Source organism: Microcaecilia unicolor, chromosome 10 (genome assembly GCF_901765095.1).
Source record: "Microcaecilia unicolor chromosome 10, aMicUni1.1, whole genome shotgun sequence".
Lineage (NCBI taxonomy): Eukaryota > Metazoa > Chordata > Amphibia > Gymnophiona > Siphonopidae > Microcaecilia > Microcaecilia unicolor.
In genome coordinates, this window is record NC_044040.1 from 13770990 (window position 1) to 13783401 (window position 12412).

Below are 12412 nucleotides of genomic sequence, written 5' to 3' on the forward strand. Positions count from 1 at the left end.
CATGCCTATACACTTTCCCCCTCCCCACACACACATACACACATTCCTTCTTCAAGTCTATGTTGGAAAGCATTCCCGAGGCTGTGTCTCTGCATGCTTTCCCTACTTGTTATACTCACAGAAGTTCTGCATGTTAATGAGGAGTGACTCTACTTAATTGACAAAGAGCAGCAATTACACACCTTCTGGAGGAGAACTAATTGTTCCAAATACACCATAAAACAAACAGTACAACTACTAATAATGTACAGCTATAGCCATTGCAAAGAAAGCGTTGACCTTTCTCAAAGGTCTTCTCTACAGGATTACATCTGTGGTCTGTGTACTACACACACCTTCTGTTCATACACAGAACCTTCTGAGGGGCTCAGGCATCTGTCATGTCACAACCCACTGATGGGCTGGAATTAACCCCTCTCCCTCCTGTTGTGAAATTCAGCCCTGCTTCAATGCTGGAAAACTTTGTCAGTCTAAATAGCTACTATTTGTAATGGATAACAAGCCAACTCGCTGCTAAATCAAATTAAAAATGTATAATGTATCATATCATGTCAAGCCATAACATGACGCATCATAAATATTTAAGCACACAGCCTCCTCTTTCTTCTGCTCTGAAGACGTGGGAACGAGCGCTGTTGTCCCGTTGAACGTTCAGATAGCTGTCGTGCTCAGGGTTCACATTGTTCTCAGGGGAAATTCTTGGGTAGTTGATGTGGTGGAGAAAGTAAGACCTCTAAAATTTAAGAACGGGGAAAGTGCAGAAGCCCAGGCCAAGTTCATTTCTTCACCGGCAGCATTTCAGAGTCTTCAAAGGTACAAGATAATAGGACATAGGAATTGGGCAACGGTCTTTCTGTCTAACAGTAATGCTATTTTGTTAATAGACTTGTTTTTTCTGTCCTTAAGGGACACTTGCACAGGCCCTGTGTTTACATGCAATGAGCTTTAACAAAGGAAGTGATGGAGAAATTTTGGATTAGAGTCGTGCACTGATGACTTATGGTTTCTCACACAAGCTGAGCGCTCAATTTTTGCTCCTCAATGCAGTAAACTAATAGCATACATATTACCTCTGCATTAAAAAGTGTGCACGGAGACAGTAATTTGCAGCTGTTGAAGAGCAGAAAGATGTCTCCCTTCCTGTCTGTGCTTGAATAATGATTGGTTCACTCACTAACAGGAAGGGAAACATTAAAAAAAAAAAGCATGCCACGTCCCAGCCAAAAATACCCAGTAGGCTAGCGGACCCCCACTCTCTGAACCCCCCCCCCCAAAAAAAATTAACTCTGAGGATCCATTCCTTCTGAACAGGATTTCTTTATGTTTATCTTGAGTACTGCGTTCAATTCTGGTCGCCATATATAAAAAAAGATGTAGCAAAATTAGAAAAGGTTCAAAGAAGGACGACCAAAATGATAAAGGGAATGGAACTCCTCTCATATGAGGAAAGGATTAAAGAGGCTCTTCGGCTTGGAAAACAGATCGCTGAGGGAGGATATGATTAAAGTCTACAAAATCCTAAGTGGTGTAGAATGAGTAAAAGTGAATCGATTTTTCACTCTTCTGAAAAGACTAGCCGTTGAGCCCGTGAAAACGGGCTACTTTTGGAATGGGGGGGGGTTTCCGAGCCCCCCCCCCGGAGTCGCCGCCGCCCCTCCACCCGGCCCGAGCAGCACTGTAAACTTACATCAGCACACAGCAGCAGGCACATCAGCAAAGCTGCCGTTGGGGCGGGCTTCCTTCTCTGCCTGTGTCCCGCCCTCGTGTGACGTAACGTCGGCGAGGGCGGGACAAAGGCAGAGAAGGAAGCCCTACGGCAGCTTTGCTGATGTGCCTGCTGCTGCGTGGTGATGTAAGTTCACAGTGCTCGGGCCAGATGGAGGGGCGGCGGCGACTCCGGGGGAGGGGGGAGCGGTTCCGACGTCTGCAGCATACCAGTAGAGACTTCCCTCTCTGTCCCGCCCCCATCATCACGTATTGAAGCGGGGGCAGGGCAGAGAGGGAAGTCTCTACTGCGCATTTGCGAGTGAGTACGGTCACTCGCCGTTTATATGTTTGACTAGGGGACACTCAATGAAGTTACATGGAAATACCTTTAAAGCAAATAGGAGGAAATATTTTTTCACTCAATAGAGAGTTAAGTCTGGAACGCTTTGCCGGAGGATGTGGTAACAGCAGTTAACGTATCTGGGTTTAAAAAAGATTTAGACAAGTTCTTGGAGGAAAAGGCCATAGTCTGCTACTGAGAAAGACATAGGGGAAGCCACGGCTGTCCCTGGGATTGGTAGCATGGAATCTTGCCACTCGATGGGATTCCGCAATGTTGCTACTCTTTGAGATTCTGTCAGGTACTTGTGACCTGGATTGGCCACTGTTGGAAACAGGATACTGGGCTGGATGGACCACTGTTATGACCCAGTATGGCTATTCTTATGTTCTTATTCTTCAACAGTGTGCCTGTTGAAAGACAGTACGCAATATTTATGTTTATTAAAATGTGCTTATTTGTTGTTTTACAGCTTAAGTCAAAGTGATGCACATACAATAATTAAAAAAAAACAGACACTCAGTACAAGAACGCCATTTCTATATATAGGGATGTCAACAGTCATGTCAAGAAACAATCACCCTATTAATTAAAAAGAAAAAGTGCTATCAAACTCGCCTCTCTCCAGGAAGTCAGAGCCAAACTAAACAAAAGCTAAAGTAAAAACATGGGTTTTAAGAAGTACTTTAAATTTCTTTAATGATGTTTCTGAATGGATATACAATGGAAGGTTATTCTACAGGAAAGGTGCTATAAAATAGAAAGCACTCTTCCGGGTGGCCTCATAGTAATCTTGTTAAGGATTGGGTAAAATAAGTCGATGATCATTTAAAGATCGAAGGCAATGAGACAGAGTGTAGGGGATAGTTAATTTGGCCAAACACTAAATACTCAGGAAGCCCTGTATACATCGCTTTATGGGTTAGAACAAGTATTTTATATAGGATATCGATGCAAGTTTTGGTACAACGGAGTGAGATGGTTTCCGCACCTTGTGAAACATAATAAGCACGCAGCGGTATTTTGAAGAGTTTGGACCTTTTCAGTTCTCTTTTGGGTGGGTCGGCATATATGACATTACAGTAATCCAACTCTGAAACAATGAAGGCATGAACCAAAGTATGCATTGGTTTAGTCAAGAATATTATGAACTCTCTTCAATTTGTAAAGATGAGCAAACCCAGATTTCAAAACAGATGAAATATGAGCAGAGAAATTTAATTTTGAATCGAGGATGACACCTAAATACTTAATTTGAGGTACAGGTTTAATTGGAGTATCGAAAAGTACAGGAATCGTAGCTGGTGAGGATGTGTGTCCCGAAATCCAAGAAGCGATAGCTTTATGTGGATTTAAAATAAGATGATGCTTGTACAACCAGTGAGAAATGTTATTTAAACACGATTGAAGCAGGGACAAATCCGGAGAACTACTCAAAGTGTATTTCAGGCTAAAAACTATAAGATCTGGCAAATGATTATGACATTTACCATGTCATTTCAAATAAATACACATCCCTGCTTTTCAGTATAGATACTATCATGAATGAGGATTTTTGCCTCCGTACAATCACGACTAGGTAGATTTAACTCACCTACAGCTGCAGTATATACCTTTTCCTCCTACTGCCGATGCACAGGAAATAACAAAAGGGTTGAGAGGCCCTAGAGGTCCCTCCCACAACTCGATCCAACCCCAACTTCCCTCGCAGTAGTACAAGATAAAACTTACGAGTTGTGGACGCTGCAGTTGTAGAAAACAAAACTTGTTGTGGCAAAAGTCACTCCCGTTTCTTTGGACTTGAGTTGGAGCTGCACCACTTGATGGTCTCCTATGAACAATCAATGGTAATATCAGGCATTAATATACAAGTTAATATAGTAACACTTTAACTACAGGCAGAGAAGATTTTCTGGGTCAATTCAATATTTCCAGTAGTCCTGCCTACTCAATCTTCATCCTCCTTTCCTTTAATAACTAGCCTTTGAGCCCGTAAAAACGGGCTATTATAGGAAGAGGGGGTTGAAAGGCCCGCCCCCGCCGCCGAGTTCGCCGCTGCCCCCCCGAGCCGTCACCACCCACCTTCCACCCGGCCGGACCCTCGCTCCGCTATTGAAACAGCGAGGGTCCGGGAACGCAGCACTGAGCTCTGCTGAGCTGCCAACGTCGGCCTTCCTTCTTCTTCTCTGCCTGTCCCGCCCTCGTGTGACGTAACGTCGTCGAGGGCGGGACAGAGGCAGAGAAGAAGAAGGAAGGGCGATGTCGGCAGCTCAGCAGAGCTCAGTGCTGCGTTCCCGGACCCTCGCTGTTTCAATAGTGGAGCGAGGGCCCGACCGGGTAGAAGGTGGGTGGCGGCGGCGACTCAGTTGGGGGGAGCGTTAGACGGCGGTGACCCTCCTTCAGAAATAAGCAGTACAGACCCTCTCTGTTCCGCTCCCCGTCATCACGTATTGACGCGGGGGCGGGGCAGAGAAAGTCTCTACTGCGCATTTGCGAGTGAGTACGACACTCGCCTTTTATATATATTGATGTCCACTGTGTTGGTCCCAAGTCTGACAGAATTTTGTTCTAGTTTTGGTCATCACCTCTTCTGCTGATAAGTTGCTATAGGTATCTACTACCTTCCCAGTAAAAAGGGGATTTCCTTGGATTTTCTGTGAGCCTTCCACCTTCCATATCATGACTTCTTGTCCCTGAACTACTTTTCACATGAAAATTGTATTTATTTATTAGGATTTATTGACCGCCTTTTTGAAAGAATTCACTCAAGGCAGTGTACAGTAAGAATAAATCAAATATGAGCCAATTACAGCAGTAAAAATATTCAAATAACTATACAAAGTATGCCATAGTACACTACTTCCAATGTCAACACAAAACGTAATAGAACATTTTAATTGGCTATAAGCAAAGGTGGAGTAAGAGGAGTTAGAAAGTAAGGTGACTAATTTAAAGAAAGGTGCACGTGAGGTCAGAGAGGTGGTTAAATATTAAAAATTGGCTAGATTTTCAAATGAGGAAAACCGAAACGACAGGTGTGAACAACTCATACAGGATCTCCAGGACCCAAAGGAAAGAGCAAGATGTATCCATTAGTCTTGAAAACCTTTACTGAGTACCATGGTCTTTTTGTCTGCTCTGTAAACGTTTTCAAGTCTAATTGGTACATCTCGCTCTTTCTTCTGGCTCCTAGGTATTCGAATGATCCTATCATACCCCCTTTTCTCTTTGTTCTTTTACATCTAAAGAGCTGATTTTGAGTTCTTTAACCATCTCAGTGATCCATGACCTCCATCATTTCAGTTTCCCTCGTCTGAATTGCTTCCACACTCTCCATATCTTCACAAAGGTGTAATCTCCAGTGCAAAACCTAGCACTCGAGGTGAGGTTTCAGTGACTTGTAAAAGGGCAACAATGCTCGTTTTGTATTTATTTCTTCTGTAAAAGGTTTAATTATTCTGTTCAAGCAACAGCTATCAGTATAACTTTAGTCATCCCCGCAACGGACTGCAGTTGAGGACGCCCAAAATCGGCTTTTGATTATGCCGATTTGGGTAACCCTGAGAGAAGGACGCACATCTCCCGATTTGTGTTGGAAGATGGGCGCCCTTCTCTTTCGAAAATGCCCCTGCCAGTCTTCTCAGTGCCTATTTACATAGTAAAACAGCATTTTCTGACTGAAAATGGCTCTACAATTACCCTCCACTTGTCCTTCCATGGGCATATCTCTTCTATAGTGCAGTAGTGTAGGTGCGAGTTTTGGGCTGATGGTATTAAGGGTGTACTATGCAAATGATAGCACCCCCTAGCTCAGAAGGGAATAGCAAGAGTTAAACATTAAAAATGTGAAACTGAGATAATTTTAAGACAGAGCAGGACAGGTGCATTTAACCTAGTTAATTAACAGTTTCAACAACTTTTGTAATGAATGTTTTGTTCAGATTCTAGGAAGTCACTAAGAGCATTCATGTTTGGAAGGGAACAGGGAAGTAAGAGAGAAATATGCAGATGTAATATGGAAAATGTATGATATTTCCACATTTCTATAAATGTTAGACTTTACTGGAACCACTAGCAGTTTTGGAAAGTACCCTGAACCCCTGAACTTGCAGATGCAAGCAGAATATAATCTAGCCAATTTTTTCAAAGTTTGTGTCCCATGATTTGTGATGTAACCAGTTAATTTATGACTTAACGCATTCTTAATAAAAGAGCAGAGGACCTGAGGAATTGTGGGACAGTTCTGGGTGGCCTTAATGCTATTATGTGAGACCCTCAGTTCTCTCTTCCAAAGGCCTTTGATTTGTATATTTATCTTGTGTGTGTGTATGTTTTATCTCTCTCTCTCTTGATCTCTCCAGGGCAGGGGCGTATCTGCGTGGGGCCTCAGGGGCCTGGGCCCCCGCAGATTTTGCCCTGGCCCCCCCTACCGCCATCAACCCTCCCCCGCTGCCGTTCTTACTTTTGCTGGCGGGGGACCCCAACCCTCGCCAGCCGAGGTCTGCTTCCACCTGCCGCTGCCTTCAAAACTTCTTCTTCAGCCGGCGGGGGACCCCAAACCCCCGCCAGCCGCCCCGCGCTGTTTAAAATTCATCTTCGGCCTCCGTGGCCGTGCTGCTGGGATAGGCGGCGCTGTTGAAATCCACTTCGGAGTCTGACGTCGCAGCACGTACAACGTACAACGACGTCAGACTCCGAAGTGGATTTCAACAGCGCCGCCTATCCCAGCAGCACGGCCACGGAGGCCGAAGATGAATTTTAAACAGCGCGGGGCGGCTGGCGGGGGTTTGGGGTCCCCCGCCGGCTGAAGAAGAAGTTTTGAAGGCAGCGGCAGGTGGAAGCAGACCTCGGCTGGCGGGGGTTGGGGTCCCCCGCCAGCAAAAGTAAGAACGGCAGCGGGGGAGGGTTGGCGGCGGGAGGGGGGTGGAGAGACTAAGTTATTGGTGGCGGTGGGGGCTCGGCGGCGGCGGGGGGGGCGGGGGGGGGCGCTAAAATGTGCCCCCTCCCTCTGGCTCTGGCCCCCCCTACCGCCGGAGTCCAGATACGCCCCTGCTCCAGGGACCAGAATAAAGAACTGGTCAGTCCTCTACTTGGAGGGGGGAGGGCACTGAAAGATCAGCTTAGGCCCTAAACGCTTTCAGGGTGTGTGCCGAGCCATTTTTCAGCGTGCCTGTGAAAAATGCCTTTTTAAAATTTTTGATGAAAATGGATGTATAGTAAAATAAAAATTGGTGCACGTCCATTTTGGGTCTGAGATATTCCTGCTAGCCATTGACTTAGCGGTAAGGTCTCTCGCGTTAACCATGCAGAAATTGCCTACGCACGTCAAGTCGGAGTTACCGCCCGATTTTCGCCATGCGCCAGAAAATAAAATATGTTTTCTGGCATGGGTAGCGGATGTGCGTAAAAAATTCAATTACCACACGGGTCATGTGGTAGCTGGGTGGTAACTCCAAATTGATGCGCGTTGGACATGCGTAGGCACCTACGTGGCTTAGTAAAAGGGCCCCGTAGTTACTTCTAATATGTGACATTGATCTTCAGCTTTGATCCCCTACCTTCACTCCCTCCCTACAAGGTTGTTCCTTGCATCACATCACTAAGCCATAGTCTTGCCCTTCCTCGGATGTCCTGTGCAACGCTTCTCAACCCCATTAATTCGTTTCTCCACTTCTGCCAGTCAGAAGGGCATTGGTGACCTCCAAACCACTGCCCTCATAATCCACATCAGCCATTCTTTGGAGAAAATTAATTGTATTAATGCAGTCGAGAAGGCTATGACCCAGCAAGCCCTCGTCCTTGATTTGTTTTTATCTTCATCTGAAAGATTCATTAATCAATCAGTCCCAAACTGGGCTTGACAATCTGTCAAAAATTTCGGCAGCATAAATATTACCATCAGGTGCTCAAATCCATTGCCCATCTGCTGTTGATTATTAAAACAGTCTTGTGAGGTGCATTTTATCTAATGCCATCTCACAGGCAGAGCAAAACAAACACAGGAAGAGCAGGTACGTGGGCTCTACTGAATTGAAAAATGTGGGCAAGTGGCATGGTAGGATTCTGTGGTGGCCCTGTGCTTTGTGATGCCCTCGAGGACCTTCTCAGAGCTTTTTAAGTAATGAGATCAACTCTAGGAACTGGAATTCAGAAACCTGGTTAGAAAGTTGAGTCCCCTAATCTTGCTCTACCACCAGTTGTCTTTCTCGAGCAAAGTACATTTCATGGTAACCGTTCTCGTTGGAAGAGTGTCCTCCGTGACACTATACAGCCCCGTGCTATCTCAAGTGAATACTACAGTGTAAACCATCAATCATTTCATCTGCTTGCATTACACAAATGATAATTACAATAATATAATAAATCATGTTGACAATAAATATAATTGGCATTCAAAGAGTGACTTTCAGCCAGCATTCATGTACTCATCCTTCGAGTGCATGAGTCAGCAGTGTTTCTAGATTCCATGAAAGGATGACAAAGAAACCATATTAATATTAGTAGTCGTCATAGTACTGTGTTTCCCCGAAAATAAGACAGTGTCTTATATTAATTTTTGCTCCCAAAGATGCGCTAGGTCTTATTTTCAGGGGATGTCTTATTCGGGAGTAGTAGGGGGACTGTGGTGGTCGGGAACAGTATTGAAGTGGGGGGCGGTATCCTGCAGGAGTAGGCCATGGCTCGCCTATCTGCCCACAGTGGCCGCAGGACTCGAGCGGAGCAGAGCCGCCCTGGCCGGGCTGGGAATGGAGGAGGGGTATGAACTAGGGAAGGTAATGGAATGTGGGGCCGGGCTGCTCCGGCTGCTCTGGCTGGGGGGTCTCAGGAGGTTGCGAGAGGGCTTAGGGCGTAGGATCATCCCTACTGTATTACAAACGTTAAAAAAAAATTCTACGGTAGCTCCGTTCCCCGTTGGTGGCGCTTTATGCGCTCCTCCTGTACATTCGCAACACTTTCCATCCTTCTAGTCTGACTTAGCCCTTGGGCGATGGAGCAGCGCCGAAAGGGCTCGGCTACTCATTTTCTTTTCTTTTATTATTTCTGCAAGGGGGATGTTTCTTTTCTTTCCGGGCTCACTTACCGGTAGTTGATCTTCACAAAAGCGTGAAGGAGGATGGTAGGAGTCCGCTGGACGATAGATTTTCCACCTCAGTCTTGTTTCTTGCATTTCTTTAATGTTATTTCGTCTTTGGGTTGCAGCGAAAAAAATTAAGGTTTCTGTGTCCATGTCTCATCGGGGTCAAACAAAAACTTTGCTAGGTCTTACTTTCGGGGGAGGCCTTATATTTAGCAATTCAGCAAAACCTCTACTAGGTCTTATTTTCAGGGGATGTCTTATTTTCGGGGAAACAGGGTAGTAATAGTATTATGATTTGATGTGAAGGTATGTTTTCAACCTTACAAGGGGAACCAGCAGTGCACTGCCTTGCGGTGGATGATTAAGTTGTATTGAAGCTACACCGGGGGATTCATGGAGTAATAGACGAACTATAGATGAGTGGCAGATCCAGCAATAGTTCTCAGCTAATTTTTATTTTGTTTTTTTGGGGGGTGGCCATGCTCTTTTGGGGTTTTTTCACTTTTTAAATTGTTTTCCTTGACTCTGTGTTATTTCCCCTTATGTGCAGTTGTTGACTTGCTACGTTTCAGCACGATTTTTGTCAACTGAGTAGCGATTTAATGATCTGCTATTTTTTGAACCAATTTTGTATGTTCATTCACTTGTTCTATCTATTGGTTAAAGAGAGAGGTTTTGTTTTTTTTTGAACCAGCAGATTTTCTCCGTAGTTGTAGAGTTCTTGCTGCCGATTCTTTTTGTTCCTTTTATATGGACCAATGATAATATCCTACTCCCATTTAAGATAGTGGGTTTTGCAATACTCTGTGTATTTGTCCCTATCGGGAGATTTGAGGTCTTGTTTGTTTAAAACTTTGGGCTCCTCCTTTTACTAAGGCGCCCTGAAAAATGGCTTACGGTAGTGTAGGTGCGGGTCTTGAGCGCGCGCCGATCCATTTTTCAGCGCGCCTGTAAAAAAGGCCTTTGAAAAAGTTTTGCCGAAAATGGACGTGCGGCAAAATCAAAACTGCCGCGCGTCCATTTTGGGTCTGCGACCTTACCGTGAGCCATTGACCTAGCTGTAAAGTCTCAGGCGGTAACTGGGTGGTAATGACCTCCACGCATCAAATGCCACTTGGTGCATGTCCGATACGCTCGCCAAAAAATAACATTTATTTTTCAGCGGCGCGTATCGGAAGCGTGCCAAAAATGAAATTACCAGAAGAGCCACGTGGTAGCTGGGTGGTAACTCCATTTTGGCATGCGTTGGGCGTGAGTACATGCTTACACAGCTTACTAAAAGGGCCCCTTTGTTTCTAGTTAAGTTTGATGGAACAGGTGAATGAGACACAAGCTTTCAAACTATTGATGGTGTGAATGGGCAGACCAGATGGGCCATTTGGCCTTTATCTGCTGACATGTTTCTATGTTTCCACTAGCAGAGCTTCTTGTAGTTGGCAGAGGGTGACTTTGTCAATGCCCAGTTTGTTCAGATGTCCCAGGTCTTTCGATATTGCTCCAATTCCTACAGGGACTGCAAGTGCTCAACCCAGTGGCGTAGCCACAGGTGGGCTGGGGTGGGCCAGGGCCCACCCACATAGGGCTCAGGCCCACCCAACAGTAATACACATTTAGCAGTAGCTGGTGGAGATCCCAATCTCTGCTAGCTGAAGACTTCCCCCTGATGGTAATGAAAATGCTACTCTCCACGATACCGGCACCTGCACATTCTCAGTTTTCAGCGCCTGCCTGCTGCAGACTGCCAAGGTGGAGAGAAGCATTTTTCCACCAGCTGAGATATGTTTTTGGTGGGGTGGAGAACACTTGGTGCCCACCCACTTCTTGCCTAGGCCCACCCAAAATCTGCTGTCTGGCTACGCCCCTGCCTCACCTCCACTTTCAAGTCTTGATATTTCATGATTTTCTCCATTTGACATCAATACAGCTGTCTCCTGGTATTGCCAAACCTATGATCTGCAGCTGCTTCTTTTCAACCATAGTGATATCAAATATATTGTGCGGCAAGTATTTATCAGTCTGCATGATAATGATGATGGTGATTCTTCTTCTTATTATAGAACCATGTTATTGTTATTATTATCATTATTACCCAGTTTCATTTGGAGGCAAAGAAGTGGGTAACAAGTGTCACTGTGGTGGGACGGTATCCATGACATCTATCCCAGAAGAATCCAGATCGCAAGACAGTTTCTGATATAGCATATCTGACGCTGCGTATTCTGCTTCCACTCACCGTTCTCCATGACGATCTTAGGCACTTCCTTCTCTGCTGGGGAGATGCAGCGGATCTGGTTGCCAACCACCGTGCCATCTATTTCGGAGAGGTCTTGAAACGTGCAGTTGACACCAGCTGAGAGTTCAGGGACATTGTATGCCTCCAGCACCAGCTGGAAAAAAAAATCAAGAAATTGTTTTGTCATTTTTATGCATTATCTTATCAAGCTTATCGTTTGTTTGTACTTTGCGATTGTGTTATTATGCATAGCTATTTTCGTTATTTTTATTGCAAACCACTTTGACGCTTTATTGTATTAAGCGATATATATCAGTAAATCAACTTAATTCAAATCAAAGGAGGAGAATTTTCACTTTAGAAAATGGAAAGGAAGAGGTGGCAGGAAGGAACTTCTTTTCTACCTCCCCAAGAAAGGCATCTACTGCTGCTGCCCTCTCACATAGGGGTAGAATGGGGAGTGTGAGGGAGGGCTGTGTGTTCTCATGTGTGTGCACACACTAACCCTCCAATTCTAAAAAAAAAGTCACCAAAAATTGTGCACACAAATTGGGTCACAAACCCAATTTGTGTGTGCAATTTAATTGAATAACGAGCCAATGGTGCTAATTAAAATCAATTAGCAGGTATGCTCGTAAATTTAAGCATGTGATCTACACCTAAATTTTACATGCGTTCTTGAAAAGAGGGCACAGAAATGGGAGAGTCATGGGCGTTTTGGGGCAGAGCGTGGGTGTGGATTCCAGTTACACGTGCAATTATAGAATAAAGGGGTCCCGCACCTAAATTTACACACTAGGAGTAGCCTAGTGGTAACTGCTGTGGACTTTGATCCTGGGGAACTGGGTACGATTCCCACTGCAGCTCCTTGTGACTCTGGGCAAGTCACTTAACCCTCCATTGCCCCTGGTACAAAATAAGTACCTGAATATATGTAAACCGCTTTGAATGTAGTTGCAAAAACCTCAGAAAGGCAGTATATCAAGTCCCAGTTCCCTTTCCCTTATGACATCACAATATCAGAAGTGAGCCAAGTATTGGGCAATCAAGCCAT

General features: G+C 45.0%; 1 protein-coding gene across 1 annotated transcript in view; it reads right to left on the minus strand.

Moving 5' to 3' along the window:
- Positions 1-12412, minus strand: part of PLXNA4 (plexin A4) — a 944413-nt gene that overhangs the window by 347926 nt on the left and 584075 nt on the right. The window contains 2 exon segments of the mRNA XM_030216701.1: positions 3779-3878; positions 11359-11512. Coding sequence (XP_030072561.1) covers positions 3779-3878; positions 11359-11512 — 254 coding nt within the window.